The sequence below is a fragment of the Temnothorax longispinosus genome, chromosome 2, assembly GCF_030848805.1.
Source record: "Temnothorax longispinosus isolate EJ_2023e chromosome 2, Tlon_JGU_v1, whole genome shotgun sequence".
NCBI classification, from domain to species: domain Eukaryota; kingdom Metazoa; phylum Arthropoda; class Insecta; order Hymenoptera; family Formicidae; genus Temnothorax; species Temnothorax longispinosus.
Window position 1 is genome coordinate 15368376 of NC_092359.1, and position 20555 is coordinate 15388930.

At 35.4% G+C, this 20555-nt stretch overlaps 2 protein-coding genes and 1 long non-coding RNA gene across 3 annotated transcripts; 2 read left to right on the top strand and 1 right to left on the bottom strand.

Moving 5' to 3' along the window:
* Nucleotides 1–4149: 4149 nt before the first annotated feature.
* LOC139808486 (uncharacterized) lies at nucleotides 4150–5434 on the top strand. The gene is made up of 4 exons (XM_071770536.1): nucleotides 4150–4826; nucleotides 4909–4994; nucleotides 5085–5228; nucleotides 5318–5434. The coding sequence occupies exons 2-4, from the start codon at nucleotides 4950–4952 to the stop codon at nucleotides 5432–5434; spliced, it is 306 nt and encodes a 101-aa protein (XP_071626637.1). The 5' UTR covers nucleotides 4150–4826; nucleotides 4909–4949.
* A 104-nt stretch (nucleotides 5435–5538) lies between these two features.
* LOC139808487 (uncharacterized) lies at nucleotides 5539–6201 on the bottom strand. The gene is made up of 3 exons (XR_011730877.1): nucleotides 5928–6201; nucleotides 5761–5844; nucleotides 5539–5671 (listed from the first exon to the last, which is right to left on the bottom strand). It is a non-coding gene; the product is annotated as an uncharacterized lncRNA (long non-coding RNA).
* Nucleotides 6202–6340: 139 nt separating this feature from the next.
* LOC139808485 (CTP synthase-like) lies at nucleotides 6341–20555 on the top strand. Its single transcript, XM_071770535.1, is given in 12 exon segments — nucleotides 6341–6615; nucleotides 11978–12148; nucleotides 12241–12326; nucleotides 13751–13882; nucleotides 14350–14514; nucleotides 14622–14909; nucleotides 15000–15091; nucleotides 15208–15506; nucleotides 15593–15628; nucleotides 15631–15699; nucleotides 15809–16021; nucleotides 19766–20555. Coding segments are annotated over 12 exon segments (1809 nt in total). The 5' UTR covers nucleotides 6341–6449; the 3' UTR covers nucleotides 19858–20555.

The following is a 20555-nucleotide window of genomic DNA, read 5'->3' on the forward strand; positions in this document are numbered from 1 at the left end:
ATACCACACTTATAATCTTAATATCTTAATATTAAGAATTAGGTTATTATCACCATTGGATATTAATCTCTCCTTTTCCATCATATGCCTTTTAAATTTCATCTGTTTTTCCACATTTGTTTCTTCTTTCTCTCCATTCGTAATATTTCCCTTCTAGACAATGCTACAGAGGATTAATACCGTCAATGTTTAAAAATAAGACATTCTTGCGCAGGAATAATTTAACGACTAATAAATTTCAATGTTACCTAGTTTCGACTTTTATTCACTTGTAAAATTTATTTTTATTTGGCGAGAGGACTCAACAATCTCGGAACTCTGAACCCTTACAGATGACGATGGATTAGTCTCAGCAATTGTCTCAGCGGTTGTTCACGATGGATACCAGAGTAGGATCTAAATACAGGTGACCTTAGAATAACATACTTCGATATTGCACGAGTCTCGAATAGCCGAGAAAAAAAAATTATTTACATTATCTCTTCGATTAACGTCTTTTTTTTTTATAAAACTACTAAAAATATGTAATAACATTAGGCTATTTTTTGAAGTCTTTTTAAAATAATCCCTTAAAACCAAATGCCCAATTTCATATAGATCTGGAGTCTTGAACATTTTCAATAACACGAAACCAATTAATCGTGTTATTTGAGAGTTACCTATATAATTGAATATTGCTTATGCATTAAGTTTTATAATAACGGAGAAGCTGAGAACGATATAAAGATAGACAACATTTATAATAAAACTGCAAAAACTCAATCTTGAAAGATTTGTAATTTCTCTATAAGTTCTTATTTAGAATTACAATAGTAACTTTTCTTTAAAATCAATAAAGTATCCTTAACACACTTGTTTATATTATAAAACAAATATATATCATATAAAATCATTAAAAATGGAAAAGGTATGTATCTTCTTCCAGAGCGCTGAACAATTAAACAATTAAGAGAAAAATTAAACATTACAAAATACTTTAAGGGAAACTTTTTTTGAAAACTGTCTACACTTACTCATATTTCTGTATTATTTCCTACAAATCTGTTATTAACAGATCTCAATTTTTATTTCAATCAAGTTTACTGATAGATACTCGTAAATACTCGATAGACTGGTAAATACTCGTTACCATGCGTCACATCAAATATTTTAAAACGTTCGTTAACAATGATTTCCCAATTGCATTGCAGAACCGAATGTGTTACCTGAAACATTTGATTTTTCTGAAATCTGCTCATCCAATGACTGTGCATCTCATTGCACGTCGTTAGTTTGTTTAGGACTAATCCTTCTCTCTGCAGTTCTTTTTCAATTTTTTCTCCAAACGACAGAAGAACTCTTTTCAAGGCATTTACAGCAGAACCCTGCGCAAACAATAAGTCCCAATCGTTTATAGTATGACTCCAATTGCCCTCTCCAAAAACCTTAAATTGCGCGCTCCGCGAACACACTTTTTACGGGCAGTATGATTCGGGATAATTATTAAGATGTGGAAAACCATGCAAGATGTCTTCTTTTTTTTATTTGCCTAGTGTTTATCCATGGAACGATTGATACAACCATCGTCGTCGGGATCGAACGTAAATATGACGAACAAAACCACGAGTTAAATTTCCCAGGAATTATACCGCACCGCTGTATATTTACCTTATTCTCCGCACGAGCTCGGGCCGACTATTTTCACGATCTATGCGATCTAAAATTTCTAGTTCCTTAACTTTCCTTTTGGTACTGTGACAGACATGGAACCGGTACCAGTGATGGAAAATAACTAAAGCGGCGAGTTTTACCGATACAAATTCGGAGATTCCGCGACGTGTCGAGACGAAGGCAGATATCAAGCTGTCTGTTGAAAGACAATCAAGATGAAAAATCAATCGCTTCCGATTCGGAATTGATGAAATTTTGGAAGAGGATAGCACGCATTCTGATGAATCCAGGATTATCAGCAAGAAGGAAGGCTCGAATTCAAAGGACAGTCATATACTTTTAGACGCGTTAACGGGTGGTAACTCAGTCGTAAAAGAGGAAAACAGTGCCACGCCAGACATTAAAACGGAGAGTGCAGGTAAAAAAAATGTATTATTCAGTCTTTTATTTTTTTATTTCACAGGACTGAACTTTTAACACAAATAAATAAATAAATAACTGCACAAGCTTTACATATTATGTAATATTTTTATGCAGATTATTAGCTGAGAAAACTATTATTGGTGATCCCGTATCGGAGAATCTCAATTCTGGATCGCCTGTTAACAACGTTCAACAAGAATCAAGCATAACCAACGTAAAAAAAATGAAGTCTCCGCGCTTCCGCAGCCTTTATACCAGAACTTGAGGCATCGATTGACCCAGCTGAATGCCGAATGCGATTGTTGGAGCATATCGAGCATTTTCAATGTCACATCGATTCGAGATTAACATCCATAGAAGCGCAAATTTTGGTATGTAATATAAAGACATTGAAAAAACGCGTATTAAAACGCATTCAACAAATGGTCATTCCATGCGTTTTAATGTGCAGCTCTAGAAGCGATGGACCCGGATGAACTCGTATCAGATCCGCTTGTTCAACCCGTACTAAGCAGACTGTACAAATGCTCCTTCGTGACTTGAATACGGTCCGGAAACTAGCAGCATTGTGTTGAAAACGTAGTTCTCAAACTTGAGAGTATTTTACAATATACTTACATGTGCAGATAGACGATATAGATAGTATAGACATAAGTAACGTTTCTCAATTTGTTGTCAATAAAGGTAATTATTCTACCGTACTAGGAATAAAATTCGATTATTTAAGATAGCTGTTAAATCTTTTTGATTTCGCATTTAGAATTTATTTTAGAGAATTGTAACAATATTTAAAAAAAAGTAAAAAGATAAAATATTTTCAAAGTCGTTTGTTCGTTTATCGTTTGTGTGTTTCATGCCTGGTGCTTCTATGGGACTTTTGGAAATACAGAATAATAATGAAATTTCACAATTGTCACACGGTACGGACTGACTCTTGCACCAAAGAAATGCTTTTTTAATAGGTAGCAATAAAATCCTGTCATCAAAGTAGGAGATTAACGACCAAACGAGCATCGCGGTGTAAAGTTATTCCATCAACAAGTTCGAGTTTGACAAGAGAAAATACACATTACATCATTACATTATAACATTAGATCGATCAAAGGACGGTATAAATAAATGATTGTACTCTATTACATTTTAAATTTTATAAATTTATATTAATTTTGTCGATCTTACAATCATTAACTCATTAGCGCGGGATAATTAGCAATTGGGCGAATTACAAAGTCGATCTGTATATGATGTTCGAGTTCGTAAAGCTAGTGCCAGATTATGCGTAATTCCATCTTTCCTTCTCGATCCTTATTATCACGTTCTTCTTTCTTTTCTCGTCGTCGTTGCTTTCATAATCTTCTTCCCACCATTTCCTTTTACCAATTAACTTACTCTTACTCTTCACTGTCATCCCTCTTCCTTTTGCCCGCGCTCTGCTCCATCCTATACACCTTTCTTTTTAATCTCTCTACCTTCTTCTTCAATTCTTTTATCTCCTTATCTTGTCTTTTACTGTCCTCCTTAAACTCCTTCATCATCTCCCATACTTTCTCTCCTCCTATCTTTTCTATCCTCCTTTTCTATTATAATCTTTCATCTGCACTCCATCCTTTCCACCGCTTTCCTCTCTTTCTCCCTTTAGGTTATCTGTAACAAGAAAGTTAAATTTACCTCATTTCACTTGCTCTACCTTCCTCTCTCGCCCCTTCACTTCGGCCTTGCCCGCCACCTTCTTCCTTCTCCTTCCTCTTTTCTACTTACGTTTTTATTTTCCTCCGCTTTTCTACTTCTGTTCCTCACTCGTAATATCTTATGCCAGCACGTACTTACGGCTTACGCCTCTCGTTCAGGCACTCTAATGGCTCTAATGGCACGTGTCCTGCGGTCCTGCTTCAATCGTCACTCGATCCGTACTCGCGCGGGTACTCGTGTCGTTCTGCGCAGTTCTGCGTTTCGTCCGATCCGCTTCTGGTTTCTGTAAGGCTCTATAAATGTGAGTATTCTCGATCCGCCATTTTTCTTCCAATCATCTGTGAAAACATAACCTTTTCGTAAACGTCAATACGCTTTCGGTCTCGCGATTAAGGCTCCTGGATGGTCAGCCGAGAACTCTGCGTTGATGGTGGCGCCGCCACTCTCTCCTCTCACTCTCTCCAATGGAGAATTCTGTCTTGTGACATGTTGACAACCTATTTTGTCGTCCTTGCTATTTCTTTATTACTCGCTCTGTGCTTGTGCTTTAACGTTTAACGTATTCGTGAAAATCGTAAAAATTGACCGAAAAGTAAGATTTGCATGCGGAAGTAACGTTTTCACCTCTTTTCGATAGTCGTTAAACGGCTGTTTTTCCCGTATGTTTAGGCTTTGTTTTATGGCTGTTTGTTTATTGTCGAGGGAAAAGGGTAGTTTTCGGTCAATTTCGGAAGTGTTCTGAAACGATCTATAGTGATGTTTTATTGAAATGTCTCTTTATTTGAAAATGGTACGGACGACAAAATTGGGTGTTTTCCTCGCCTCAATAGTGAGAATTCAATATGGCCGCGGTGACCATCCAGGAGCCTTAATGTAAAAATTTAGCTGAAATATCGATTCTGTAAAATTGAAAATAAGTATTAATTGATTCTTATTGATTAGACGTGTGTTCTTAAACGCGCGACAGTATAATTTGTTTTATAAGTGTCGTATTTATCGTAAATCGACACATCGTGACTCTGTTTCATTGTACGTATTTGGAGCAGTAATTTCAAGGGCAGAAGGTATATTATTTAAATAATACTCATCGCGAAAAATGTTTTCATGTTGCAGTTTTGTCACATTTTGACATATTTGTGTTTTTAGATTAAGTATTTGGCTGTTTTGTAAAATGTCAACTGAGGACAATGAAAAAAAATCCAAGTACGTCGCATCCTGGGCCAAATGTTGAGGTAATTGCCGCATAAATTCCTAATTTTTTTCTTTCGTTTACTAATTTAATGCTTCATTTATCATATTTAATATACTTCCACTCATTTCAGGACCCTAAGCTTCAAGAGTATTACACAGATGAAAAAATTGAAAGTTTGTTGGTCGAAAATCTCTACCTGAAGAGTCTGCTAAAAATGTCAACTAAGGACAATCAAAAAAATCCAAGTACGTCGCATCCTGGGCCAAATGTTGAGGTAATTGGCGCCTAAATTTCTAATTTTTTCTTTCGTTTACTAATTTAATGCTCCATTTATCATATTTAATATACTTCCACTCATTTCAGGACCCTAAGCTTCAAGAGTATTACACAGATGAAGAAATTGAAAGTTTGTTGATCGAAAATCTCTACCTGAAGAGTCAACTGAAACGGTTACATCTGTGTAATACTCTTGAAGCTTAGGGTCCTGAAATGAGTGGAAGTATATTAAATATGATAAATGGAGCATTAAATTAGTAAACGAAAGAAAAAATTAGAAATTTAGGCGGCAATTACCTCAACATTTGGCCCAGGATGCGACGTACTTGGATTTTTTTGATTGTCCTTAGTTGACATTTTTAGCAGACTCTTCAGGTAGAGATTTTCGACCAACAAACTTTCAATTTTTTCATCTGTGTAATACTCTTGAAGCTTAGGGTCCTGAAATGAGTGGAAGTATATTAAATATGATAAATGAAGCATTAAATTAGTAAACGAAAGAAAAAATTAGGAATTTATGCGGCAATTACCTCAACATTTGGCCCAGGATGCGACGTACTTGGATTTTTTTCATTGTCCTCAGTTGACATTTTACAAACAGCCAAATACTTAATCTAAAAACACAAATATGTCAAAATGTGACAAAACTGCAACATGAAAACAATTTTTCGCGATGAGTATTATTTAAATAATATACCTTCTGCCCTTGAAATTACTGCTCCAAATACGTACAATGAAACAGAGTCACGATGTGTCGATTTACGATAAATACGACACTTATAAAACAAATTATACTGTCGCGCGTTTAAGAACACACGTCTAATCAATTAAGAATCAATTAATACTTATTTTCAATTTTACAGAATCGATATTTCAGCTAAATTTTTACATTAATCGCGAGACCGAAAAGCGTATTGACGTTTACGAAAAGGTTATGTTTTCACAGATGATTGGAAGAAAAATGGCGGATCGAGAATACCTACTTTTTTAGAGCTCTAGTTTCTGGTCCGTATGGTTCAGTGGTTCCAAGTTCCAAGTTCATTTGGTTCCGTAATTCCGTCCAGTCGCCAGTCGGTTCACTGTTCAGTTTCATTCAGTACGCTTCGGGGACCGGACCTGACCGGACCGTCTGGACCGCGGAAGTGTGAGGACTTTCGCGCGCGTTGCGAATAAATCTCTCTCTCGCGTGGTGCACGTCTCGTCTCACGAATTAGCAGATATGAAGTACATTCTGGTGACCGGCGGGGTGATCAGCGGCGTGGGCAAGGGTGTCATCGCCAGTTCGTTCGGCACCATCCTCAAGCACTGCAACATCCGCGTAACGTCCATCAAAATCGATCCCTACATTAACATCGACGCTGGAACCTTCTCGCCCTACGAGCACGGTGAGCAGCGCGGCGCTGTAACGTCACAACGTCGTGAAAATCGGCGGGATATTCATCTAGCGGGATGTTCTCTCTCAATTTTCCGGAAAACTCACACCTCGGTGCCGAATGCCGATCCGAACAATTGCGGGGCGTACGTTTTGATAATTCGAAACTTAGCCCTCTCCTCCCTCCCCCCCCACCTGATTTCTCTCTTCATTATCGTCGCGATGTTTTACGTTCAAATTATTTCCTAACGAGGAATTACTTAATTATTACATTTATTCGAAAGATCGAAGAACCTCGGAATCGATGAGGTTAAATTCGAATGGTTTTGCCGGCGCCGAAATTCCGTCCGTTAGCCCCTGGTCTTTTCGACGCCGACGACAAAGAGAACGGTATCAATTTGCCGTCCGAATGGAATGATCTGACTTATAGTTGTGTGGTAAAGCGCAAAAATCGGCCGATCGAACGCCGCGACGCGGCGATCCTTTTGTGGCGGTAAAATTTCCAGCCATGTGCCGCGTCGCCATTTTCTACGCCATTTCTTCTATGTCGCTGTCGTCAGTCGTCACGTTGTTCGACGTGTTAAAGCCCGTCCAGACGGGACAACCGCATGCGATGACGCATGGAACGTGGAACGTAACGCATAGATAGAAGATTCTTGGATTTTAGGTTCGATTCGTGTGTCTCCATGCCTGCGCTCTACAAGAAACGTCTTTAGAGCGACTCTGATTAAACTCCGATTAACTTTAATCAGCGATTAATGTGTCCATTTCTACCAATGCCGATTAACTTTAATCTCGGCTTAACTTACTTTTTATCCTTTTCTAATTTTAGTCCCGGTTTACAATAGATGTTTTAAGCCTTAAAACATTGATCAATTATACAGTCGAATTTCAGCAGAATAATCAACTGCGATTGGTCATGACTTGTGTTTATTTCTATCAACGTAGATTAACTTTAATTTCGATTTAACTAACTTACTTTTTATCTTCTTCTAATTTTCAAAACTAAGAAAAGGTACTTTAAGTAAGTTAAACCGAGATTAAAGTTTAATCTACGTTGGTATTTAGAAATAAACATTAGAAAAAGACAAAAAATAAATTAAATCGAGATTAAAGTTAATCCACATTGGTAGAAATGGACTTTAATTCAACCGGCGGAATCCGACCGAAACAAAATTTCTAATCTGATCCTCTTTCCATATATCGAAGAATGTGTCAAGGAAAAAGATTAATAATTCCATCCACGTTAAATCGCGTAAAAGAGTCACGGTCGGTCTCGCTCCGCGTATACTTGGCGCGAGACACTACCGTGTCTCTTGATAATATTGCTTGATAAGTTAATCGTCAATTAAATTAATCGGAGTTAGATCCAAGTCACCCCCGGACTCTTTCCGGTTGCATCTTCGGTGCTCAATCACCGTAGTAGAATGATTTAGCTGACAAGTTAGCGAATCTCGTTATCGCTTTCTATTTGTTTCATCCGCAAAAATGTAAATGGGAAGCGGAAATTTTAAATTACAATATTGTTACCTTGATAATGTCGCCTGCATGCGAAAAATCCGTTATACTTTTTAATGTTTATGTAATAAACAATTATGTTTTATTTGTGATTATATTGTCGTTTATTAAATATTTTTCTGCAAAATCATATATCGTCAAGTTGATCAATAACTAAAATATAATTATACTAAATTAAATAAACTCATATTTAAATCTTGAACAGAAGAAAAATGCGAAAAATATAAATAAAAGGAAAAAAAAGCTAAAGAGAATAACACAATTAGAAAGGACCCCGCACACATCGCATGGAAAAATGGGTTTCCGTCGAATTTGTTGAAATTGTAGTATGATGTAGTTTATGATGTCCTGATCAAAAGTCCCAATGGGCCCGAGGTAAAAAAATGGACAGTTTCCGAGATATGGGGGGGGGGGGTCAAAGGTCAATAATAGTGCCTCATTCAAAAATTCTATTCTTTGTGTACATCCGTATGTGAGCAGTGTTTTTATGTGCGTATGTGCCATTCTGCGTATGTTTGTGTATTTGTGTGTGAACGTAGCTTCGTAATATACACAAAGAATAAAATTTTCGAATGAGGCACTATTATTGATTTTTTTATCCCCCCCCCCCCCGTATCTCGGAAACTGTCTATTTTTTACCTCGGACCCATTGGGACTTTTGATCAGAACGTCATGAACTACATCATACAGACATACATCATACTATAATTTCAACAACTTCGACGGGAGGCCATTTTTCCATATGATTGACCTATGCCCTCCGTATCTCGGAAACTGTCCAGTTTTTTACCTCGGACTCATTGGAACTTTCGACAGAACGTTATGAACTACATCATACTACTGTAAGGATGGTCAAATAATTCGAAAGAGATGACTCTTGGGAATAATGTATATTTAATAGTCTTTGGTATAATGGTGTCTTTCGGAACGAACGTAACTGCGACTAGCTCGACTGGACTCTTCTCAAGACTCGACTAGACTCGACTTGCACGGACCTGCACGACGACCGTTGAAGCGCGGTCGCCGGTCTAGGTACCTACGTGAACTTGGAACCCCACTTAAAAAAAAATTTTCAATACAGAAAATAATAGTATTTTGTTTGTAGTTAATTGTAGTGAATTTACTTTTGTTTGTAGTTGTACCGTTTGAGTAATAGTTGCGTTTGAACAATTTGCCAACTGTTAACTTTGTTAATTATGAAGATTTCTTAATTTCGTTTTTCCTATAAGATTCAGAATCGTTTGTAGTAATTTTACTTTTGTTTATAATTATACCGTTTGAGCTATAGTTGTGTTTAAACAATTCGCCAAGAGTAAACTTTGTTAATTTACCAATATTTCTTAATTTCGTTTTTTTGTCATATGATTCAGAATCGTTTGTAGTTATTTGTAGTGATTTTTCTTTCGTTTGTAGTTGTATCGTTTAAAAGTTACGATTGTTTAAAACAATTTGCCAAGAGTAAACTTTGTTAATGATCAAGATTTTTTAATTTTGTTTTTTTCCATATCATTCAAAATCGGTTGTAGTTGTTTGTAGTGATTTTGCTTTTGTTTGCAGTTGTATCGTTTAGAAGTTGTGATTATTTAAACAATTCGACAAGAGTTTACTTTGTTAATTATTAAGATTTGCCAAATCCGTTTTCTTCGTTGTGATTCTAAATCATTTGTAGTTGTTTGTAGTGATTTTTTTTCCGTTGTATTGTTTAAAAGTGAGCTCTCTTGGCGAATTGTTTAAACAATCGTAACTTTTAAACGATACAACTACAAACGAAAGTAAAATCACTACAAACAACTACAAACGATTCTGAATCATATAGAAAAAACGGAATTAAGAAATCTTCATAATTAACAAAGTTAACAGTTGGCGAATTGTTCAAACGCAACTATTACTCAAACGGTACAACTACAAACAAAAGTAAATTTACTACAATTAACTACAAATAAAATACTATTATTTTCTGTATTGAAAAATAATTTTTTTTTAAGTGGGGTTTCAGGTTCACGAACCTCGCCGGTCTATCCGGTTGATATGCGGAGGGTTGATGCGCATCAGGCGCTTAGTAACTAGTACTAGTTTACGCGAGAGTTATTTCTGTAGTAACTTACGATAATTCCTTCGCGTAAACGGGATTTTGTAGTAATTTACGATAATTTACTCCGCGTAAACGAGTAAATTATCGTAAGTTACTATAGAAGTAACGCTCGCGTAAACGTAGTATAGGGATCGTGTGGCGCGAACCGCGCTTCAACGGTCGTCGTGCAGGTCCGTGCAAGTCGAGTCTAGTCAAGTCTTGAGAAGAAAAGTCCACTGTCCAGAGTGTCCAGTCGAGCCAGTCGCAGTTACGTTCGTTCCGAAAGACACCATTATATCAAAGACTATTAAATATACATTATTCCCAAGAATCATCTCTTTCGAATTATTCGACCATCCTTACACTACAATTTCAGTAAATTCGACGGGAGACCATTTTTCCATGTGATATGTGCGGGGTCCTTTACGGGGTCCGTTAAAGTTTATATAAAGAATTTTTGTTAAAATAAAAAAATAAGGCTTACGTTTAAAATTATGTTTTATTTATGATTACCTTATTGTCAATTCAAATATTTTCTATAAAATTAAATATCTTTAAATTGACTACGATTAGGATAAGATTATTACTGAATTATTTGTCCTAACTAAGTATTATATAATATGTTCAGGATAGTCTTCTTGATACATGTTATCCTAATTGTTAAAGTAAAATTACATTAGTTCACTTTATACGGCGAATTGATGGTAGAAGAAAACTCGTTTCTTAATTTTATTTAAAAAATGATTTAATAAATTTTTTTTCTACAATAACTGCACGCTCGCGATTACGTCTTGTCACGTTGCTGGCCAACGACCGTCTCCCTTACATCTTTCCATTTTTGTTCCAATGATATTTCTCAAGTCGATGAGATTAAATATACTAAAGAAATAAATATACTCGTCAGATCTTGTAAACAAATTAAAGGTCTAACGATATTCTCATATAGCCAACAACATTTTTATTTTATTTTTTTAAATTTTATTTTTGCTTAATCAATATAGCCCATAAATTTTTAAAGCTATAAAATAATAACATACATTTGAAGGAAAGAGATATCCACATCTTATTTAATTTTTTTTAAGTATAAAATATAAGATATTAAAGTAAATTGAAATATATTTAAAACATCTTAGGCTAATGGCAATACAAATGAATTATGACTATAAATAGAATTATGGAGACTTATAGCAGTTATGGAGGCTCGTTATCAAGGATAGCGGGATAAAAACATGATGGGTAATTATTGCTGGTCTTTTCCAAGAGAAACGGACCCAAAAGCTTATAAGCAAAAGACTCATACAAAACATTTTTAATATTTTGAATTATAAATGAAATTATTGCAAACATAAAATGTTGTATTCTTTAATTTTTATACTGTTACTTTTTTTCCTGAAATTGTGGTACTTACTATTTATTTCAACATTTTGAAATTGCAATAGTAGCATTTCTAGACCTGTGGAATTTTTCTTGTTAGTATATTCGTATTCGGAGCAATAAAAGCAATAGGAAACAGCTTTTGGTCATACGCAAAAACGCTGTAAACTATGCATTATGAACGTTTATGTTGGTATAGTTATGTTTGCCACTTGTTAAGAATGGTTTCTAATTTCCAATAAAATATGATGCTTATCATCTATCTCATTGTTCAAGCAGTTATCCAGTAGGTATTCCTGGAAGGAAAACATTCTTATGTTACTGGTTTCCTGTAGACGCATCCGCTTTTGTTTCTGCACCTTTGCTGTCTTTCTCTTCTATAAATGTACATTCTCTCCTTTCTGTGAAACAGGTGAAGTTTATGTACTCGACGATGGCGGGGAAGTGGATCTGGATTTAGGTAATTACGAACGTTTCCTGGACATCACTCTTCACAAGGACAATAACATAACGACTGGAAAAATTTATCAGTACGTTATTACGAACGAGAGACGAGGAGACTACTTAGGCAAAACAGTACAAGGTTACAAGTTTATTTATAATATTGCAGATATCTAATGAGTACGATGAGTTACATAAACTAATGAAAAGCAATATTTCGTTTCTTATTGTTAGTGGTGCCCTATATCACCGATGCTATTCAGGAATGGGTGGAAAAAATCGCGAATCGATCTGTAACAAAAGATGGAGCTATACCAGAGGTATAGTTAATACATCAAATTATTATTAATATTATTATGTACAATTAGATAATGGCACAAGATTATTTAGATCTACGAATATAAATTTTAATAATATTCCTTAAACAATTTTTGGTAATTATCTCGGTAATTATGCATAAAAGGGGCCTCCTCTCCGATTTCAATAACCTTGACATATGTTGTCAAGGTCACCCTTCTGAGTGACCTTCAGAAGTTTTTAGCCGGCGGTCATTGTTAATTAAAAAGTTATAAACAAAAAAAGTTTGAAAAATACAGCAATTATTATAAGTACTGAGAGACATAAACGACTAATATTACGTTTTTTTTAAAAGCAGAGAATACTTTATTTTGCGAGAAAGTCGCTGCTTTACGAAAACACAACATTTAAAGCAGTAAATTGTTGATAAATTGAGGTCTTTTTGTTAAAGCAGAGAATACTTTATTTTGCGAGAAAGTCGCTGCTTTACCAAAACACAACATTTAAAGCAGTAAATTGTTGATAAATTGAAGTCTTTTGTTAAAGTAGAGAATACTTATTTCGCGAAAAAGTCGCTGCTTTACCAAGACACAACATTTAAAGCAGTAAATTGTTGATAAATTGAAGTCTTTTTGTTAAAGCAGAGAATACTTTATTTTGCGGAAAAGTTGCTGTTTTACCAAAACACAACATTTAAAGCAGTAAATTGTTGATAAATTGTATATTGAATATATGTGAGTATTAAAAGGCATAAATGACTAATATATATGTCGAAATAGTCCACGCATATTCTTTCCACGCGAAACGAGGTGCCACATGGGTTCGTGACGCGTTTACAAGCTCGTTTAGTAGAGGTGGTATTAAAGAAGATAAAGTTAGTCGATCATCTGTGTGAATATTTGTGGCGATGTACAATAAACGAGCTTGTAAAGCGCGCCACGAACCCATGTGGCACCTCGTTTCGCGTGGAAAGTGATGTATGCGTGAACTATTTTGACATATATATTATAGTCATTTATGTCTTCTAATACTCAAAATAGCTGCTATATTTTTCAAACTTTTTTTGTTTATAACTTTTTAATTAACAATGACCGCCGGTTAAAAACTTCTGAAGGTCACTCAGGAGGTCAGGAGGGTAACCTTTTTTTTTGTTTACGGGGGGGAAATCCACACGAATACCCCTTCCTCCGGGGCGAGGAGGGCGGTTATGTGGGACTCTAACCCATTAAAACTCCACCGGGGGTCCCTCACGGCGCTACCGCGGAGAGGCTCCGGGAACTTGAGATATCTACCATGAGCCTCCCCGCTCAGGAGGGTGACCTTGACAACATATCTCAAAGTCATTGAATTCGGAGGGGAGGCCCCTTTTATGCATAATTACCTAATTTTTATACGTATAAATTCATAATAATATAATTATTCTAATTGCATGTTAATAATTTTATAGGTGTGCATAGTGGAATTAGGAGGGACAATAGGGGATATAGATGGAATGCCGTTTGTAGAAGCATTCAGACAATTTCAACGTAGAGTGAACAGAGAAAACTTTTGCGTGGCCCATGTGTCTTTAGTGCCGCAGGTAACTGTTCCATGCTTTACGATGTTTACATTTTCATATAAATATCTCTTTTACAAGTGTGTTCAATGATAAGTGCACGAATAATTTTTACAAAATTCCGTGAGCAATTTTTACGGGACCAACTTCTTCTGAACAATTACACTGGTCGACATATTAAATGCAGATTGGGGTTCTCGAGTCATTTCCTGTAAATTTTTTACCACTGATGAATCCGATTCTGTTATTTTTCTATCACATCTGTGGTTTTGGAAAAAATTGAGGATATATAATCAAATGCTAAAAGAAAACATAGGTCATTTTTTGACAAATGACAAAATAGGCGATAAAGCTGATGTGATAGAAAAATTTCACTGATAGATTCGAGTTCAGCGGCCAAAAATTTTTACAGGAAATCGACTCGAGAAATCCAATCCGCATCTGTGGTATGTGTTACCAATCAGTGTTATAGAAATATGAATATCTTTTAGCCAAAATCGACGGGTGAACACAAGACCAAGCCGACGCAATCTAGTGTCAGAGAGCTACGAGGATTAGGTTTGTCGCCCGATCTTATAGTCTGTAGGTCGGAAAACCCCATTGGCAATTCCGTCAAAGAGAAAATTTCAAAATTCTGCGATGTGGCCCCGGAGCAGGTAAGATTAGAAAATATATATCTTAGTATTACAATATCGTTGCAGGATATATATTGTTATGAAAACATGAATGATTAACATATTTTTAAATTTTACGACTCGGCCAGGTTATAACTATTCACGATTTAACATCTATATATGGAGTGCCACTTCTTATGGAATATCAAGGTGTCATAGAATTCCTCAATGATCGATTGCAACTGAATATCGGAGTGCCGCGTCCGCGTTGCTTTATGCGAAAATGGCGGGATCTAGCTGAACGCGTGGATCATTTGCGGAAAGATGTTAACATCGCTATAGTGGGTAAATACACGGAACTCGAGGACGCCTATGCCTCCGTTACGAAAGCGTTGCAACATGCTTCCATTGAAGCCGGATATAAATTGAACTTGACGGTAGAGTGTCGCAATTATTAAAAAGTATATTGTATTCATGCTATGCACGCTACGCACGCATGATTATATATATTGGATTGTTGTTTACAGTTTATAGAAGCTACTAATTTAGAACAAACTGCATTATCGAAGAATAAGCCAGAACTATATCACGAAGCTTGGCAACAGCTCTGCGAGAGCAAGTAATATGTTTCAATATAATGTTATTATATTCTACTTCTCGATATGTTCATAATTCTTGATCATATAAGATTATATAATTTTCGATAGAAAATTAAAATGTATTTGTTGCATCTAGCGGCGTTATTGTACCAGGTGGGTTTGGAAAAAGAGGAATGGAGGGAAAGATGAAGGCCTGCGAATGGTGCAGAACGAAGGATAAGCCGTTTCTTGGCATTTGTTTGGGCTTGCAAGCGGCTGTAATTGAATTTGCGCGAAATGTCTTACATCTTAAAACCGCGAATACCACAGAGATCGATCCGGATACTAATAGTCCCGTAGTGATAGATATGCCGGAGCACACTCAAGGTATGATGGGTGGAACGATGAGGCTGGGCAAAAGACAAACACGATTCTACAACAATAATTCTATTTTAAGTAAGTAACAAGATTTGTTGAGATTGTATGAGTTAAATTTTCTTTTCTCTAGCGATATTTTTAATTTATAACTGTTTATTCTTCAGAGAAATTGTATGATAATAACGATGTTATAGAAGAAAGAATAGGCATAGGTATGAGATAAATCCAGATTACGTCAATGATTTAGAAGCAGCTGGTTTAAAATTCGTAGGTGAGTTAGATCGCATCTCTTAATAAAATTACAATCTTTTTTGTTAAATATAATGCGCGATTAGTGGTAAATAATTAAAGTAATATGAAGCAATCAAACATTCTTGTAGGTCGTGACGATAAAAATATACGAATGGAAATTGCCGAATTGGAAGGACATAGTTATTATGTAGCTACTCAATTTCATCCTGAATATCTATCGAGGCCGTTAAAACCGTCACCGCCATTTCTCGGTTTAATTTTAGCCAGTGTGGGCAAACTGAAACAGTACTTAGCGCGAGGATGTAAATTTTCACCACTTCAACTGATCGATAACGAGTCAGGTAACGAGTCAAACAATGAAAGAAAGATAAAAATTAATATATATTAAACACACACACACATACGTGTGTGTGTGTGTGTGTGTTTTTTAGGGGTTGTGAAAGAAAATGCATTTACGCATTCCAGGCTTAGGTGTTTTGCCCGGATATGTCGGACTCGAACATTGACTGGTGACTTGTCAATGCTAATACCGACTAAAACTTCCCCTTAAACTCTGGCCTCTGATCCTCACGGAAACCGCCGTTAGGCATTACTTCGTGAGGGGAGGATCTAGCTACTGCTCTTCCCTCTGGTGGCTAAGATGACTTCATCGTTTCTTCTAGTTGCTTTCTTTAGTCTCTTCCTCTCCGTTGAACGCAGCTCTATAAGGACTTCTGTGACGAAGGTGCTTGTGCGTTCCAGGCAGCTTGAGTTGACAACATTGCATCTATCCATGTCTCTGGTTGGATTCTCTGATTCAAGATGTTCTCCAATTCATTACGCTGTGAATTGAAACGAGGACATACAAAGAAAACGTGCTCTGCATCTTCAGTAACTCCTGGGCAGGATGGGCACTCCGGAGAATTATCGTGCTTGAAGCGATGTAGATACTCTCGGAAACAGCCATGTTCTGACAACATCTGCGTAAGGTAGTAGTTGACCTCGCCATGCCTCCGGTTCAGCCAAACGTCAATTCCTGGTATCAGACGGTGTGTCCATCTTCCCTTCTCTGCGGCATCCCACTGGAGTTGCCATCGGCTTATGCTGTTCTGCCGTTCTTCTGTTCTAATCTCCTCAGCGCTTAGTGTGGTAGTTGACCTCTTTCGATCATAGAGGGCCCGTCTTTCCTCCGCTAGAACTCTGAAAGGCAGAGTTCCGGAAATGACACACACTGCTTCCTAACACACACTGCTTCCTGATGTGTGTGGGTGTGTGTGTGTGTGTGTGTGTGTGTGTGTGTGTGTGTGTGTGTGTGTGTGTGTGTGTGTGTGTGTGTGTGTGTGTGTGTGTGTGTGTGTGTGTGTGTGGAGTGTGTACATATACATATAAAGTGATTGAGGAGGAATCGGCAACATTCTATGATAGTATTGACGACGTTTACACCACCTTCTTTGTATTTGGTTGGCTTACAACTGCACATCGTTGTCAGTTTTTCTTTTATTTCTCCCCCTTCTTACGCATGGTGCCCTTTTCACGTTATAACCAGAATATCTCGATAATTGTTAGGCATAGGATCCATGTTTATATGACTCTTTTTACTTAAAATCATCAATACTATCATCTTCTGGAATATTGCAGATTCCTGCTTAAACACCCTGCGTATATCAAACATATGTTTAATATACGGCCTAGCAAATACCATAGTTCAGCATCAAATTAAAGGAGATACGGCAAAAATGTTAGTGAAGTTAGCCACAGGCGAACAAAGACTAATTACGTTTGACATACCGAACGAGGACTGCACGGAACGTGATCTATTGGATCAGGCACGTGTAGCGTGCAGCAGATTAAATATTTTATTACCTGATGAAACACGAGTCTTCTTGGTGAATAATCCCGAATCGGACATAAACTACGTAGTGGAGGAAGGTCGATCTAGGATGCAGTGGCGTGCAAAGAGAGTTGGCCGCTCGCATACAAAAATAATTTTGCCGCCCCAATAAAGTGTGCATACATTTTATGCATTTTTATATATTAATAAATAATAGAGATAGATGAAATTCATACAATTAATAAACTCCAACAAAATACAATAAACTTTTATATTTTATTACATTAATATTTTATTATTACAATAATCAATATATTAAAAATCAATATTACAAAACAGTTTTTACGAGCTTTTTGCAATGCAAATTCTGATATTAAATCGTATATTTATTTTATTCAATATTTCGTGTTCTATAGATATTATTGATAAATTTTCGAGTCGTTCTTGCAGCATTGTGGATCGTAGAGAATTTTTATAATTTTTAATTTTGTAAAAGAGCGTTCGCTCGACGATACTGGAAGTGTCAATAATATTCTTGTAGCAATAAATATATTTGGAAATGTTATTTATGCAACACGTGCATGGAAAGTGCCCCATTACGCACGCTACGCGTGCGTGATAGACCACTTTCCAGGCACTTGCAACATAAAATAGGGAGTGTAAGCCGTGTGTAAAGATGAAAATTCCCGGGTGCGGTTACCGCACTCGCCTTCGGCTCGTGCGTAAACTCCACACCCGGGAATTTTCATCTTACCTCACTTGTAACACAAATAACTATTGTAGATTATTTTCAAGTATATATCACAAAATATTGAGGTTCCACTAAATGTTTATCTAATTTTAAAGTTTTAATTCCATGATATAAATCAGTTCCATCAATATCTGATTCACTTCGTTTCTTATCAAAAAATTTCAATTCTAAGTTTTTACAATATGTTAATAATAGTTCATCAGAGATGTCGTCGAAGTTATACATAAATCCAAATATATCGTTATATTCTTTAAGTATTTGAAACGTATCTTTGACAGACGATAATGCTTGATCTAATATATATATATATATATATATATATATATATATATATATATATAAAATAAAAATTAACTTTAAAATGTACTTTTGATTCCCATTGCTTCATCTGTATTTTCATAATCAAAGTTTTTTGTCTTTTTTATACGTCTTACATTTTTTACTGGAGTAAAATTAGGTTTTATCTCTAATTTCTTTGCCAAATTACTTGCAGCAATGAGTATATTTTCAAAATTTTCATTAGTACGACACTTCTTTAAAAAATCGATTATTTGTTTAAAAATGTAAAAGATTCTTTTATGTGTATTGCTGGATTTTGTAATATTTTGCTAACAATATTAATTTCAATCAAAATATTGTACTAAACTATAACAGAACATAAAAATTTAAAACTTGATATTTTTAATAGTAATGAATATGCTATGTGACAAGTTTTTAAAGTCTCGAGATTTATCACTTGAAACTTTATGAGGAGCATCATAAATTTGAATAATATGATAGAGATTTTATATAAGCTTCTATTTTACTGCACCATCTTGTATAACTCAAAGATTTTAATTTTAAGTATTGGCCATCTTTTAATAAAGAAAAATACATATATATTTCCTGTACTAAATCAAAAAATTTATTGTTTTGTGAAATGCTTGCTGAAACAATTAATGACAAGATTATAAACTACGTGCTGAACATGGCTACATGGTACAGAATTGTGTTCGTGCAGTTGGCAAAAGTTCTTGTACTGGTGTGAATAATCGATTTACTGGTGTGAAATGATACGGGTACCTGTTATCAGATTGCAATGTTCTCCAAACCATACTTCGGGATAGCTGTAGCTATATGGCTTGTTGTAGGATCATTATTAAACATCATCTAACGACATGTCACTTACGTACGATATCACTTATTCTATCACACATTCTAATTTTTGCTATTATTTCTGCTCATAGAACATTCTACTAAAATTTGTCCGGAAAAACTTAGGATACCCTGTATATGTATATACAAATTAATAATAAAATAGATATAATTTAAAAACATATTCAGATACAAATTCTAAGATATTTGAATTAAATATAAAAATTAATAATTAAAAAATAAGAAAATTAATGATAAATATGTAGAAATAAATGTACTATATTTTTTTAAATATAATTATATTATGTATAACAACAACAAAGAAAGATAGATTTAGTCTTAGTTTGCATGAAAATTCTATGATTAATGTGTTTGTATGAATTGTTACAGATGACGATTACATGATGGAAGAAATGACGAAACTGCATCTATCTGGTAGTGCAAGTAGGAGCGGTAGCAGTACATCGGGGCTTAACGATTAAAAAGCAGCTTTATTTCATTTTGTTTCATTTTATTCCATAATTTTATTATACCATAGTCTGATCCATCACACTTTTATCTGATCTTCTCTTGTTGATCGGCTTAGTTTACATCGACCGTTTAGTACGTCAAGTTCTATATTCGGACTAAATTCATTGGTACGATCGATGTAAACGACGGCGTATCAGAATAGTAGGTCTAGTTTACATCGATCTCTTGATATGCGTATTAAATAATATATTTAATATCTCGCGGCGCGGGGCAGAGCGACACTTTTCTGCCAGATTCTTTCGTTTCGTGCCAAAACGCGTCGATTGAGCATAATTTCATCGATATTTAAAAAAATATAAATAAAATAATATTATAAATTATAACAATATTATTATAATAAAATTAAAATTAAAATATATACTAGTTATTTACTATTTAATACGTGTATCAAGTGATTGGTGTAAACTAGGCCAAATATGACTTAATACGGTTGATGTAAATCGGCCGTATTTAACGCTCAGTCCGCACCAGCTTGATTATACCCGTATTAAAAATATCTACGGTGTAAACTAAGCCAATATCATAATTCACAATTAAAAGCTAAACATACACGCATGATAAACTAATCGTAAGATAAACAAACATGCGTGATAAACTTGTTTGGCTAATATACAATATTTTACAAAAAAAAATGAAATGTTTATCTCTA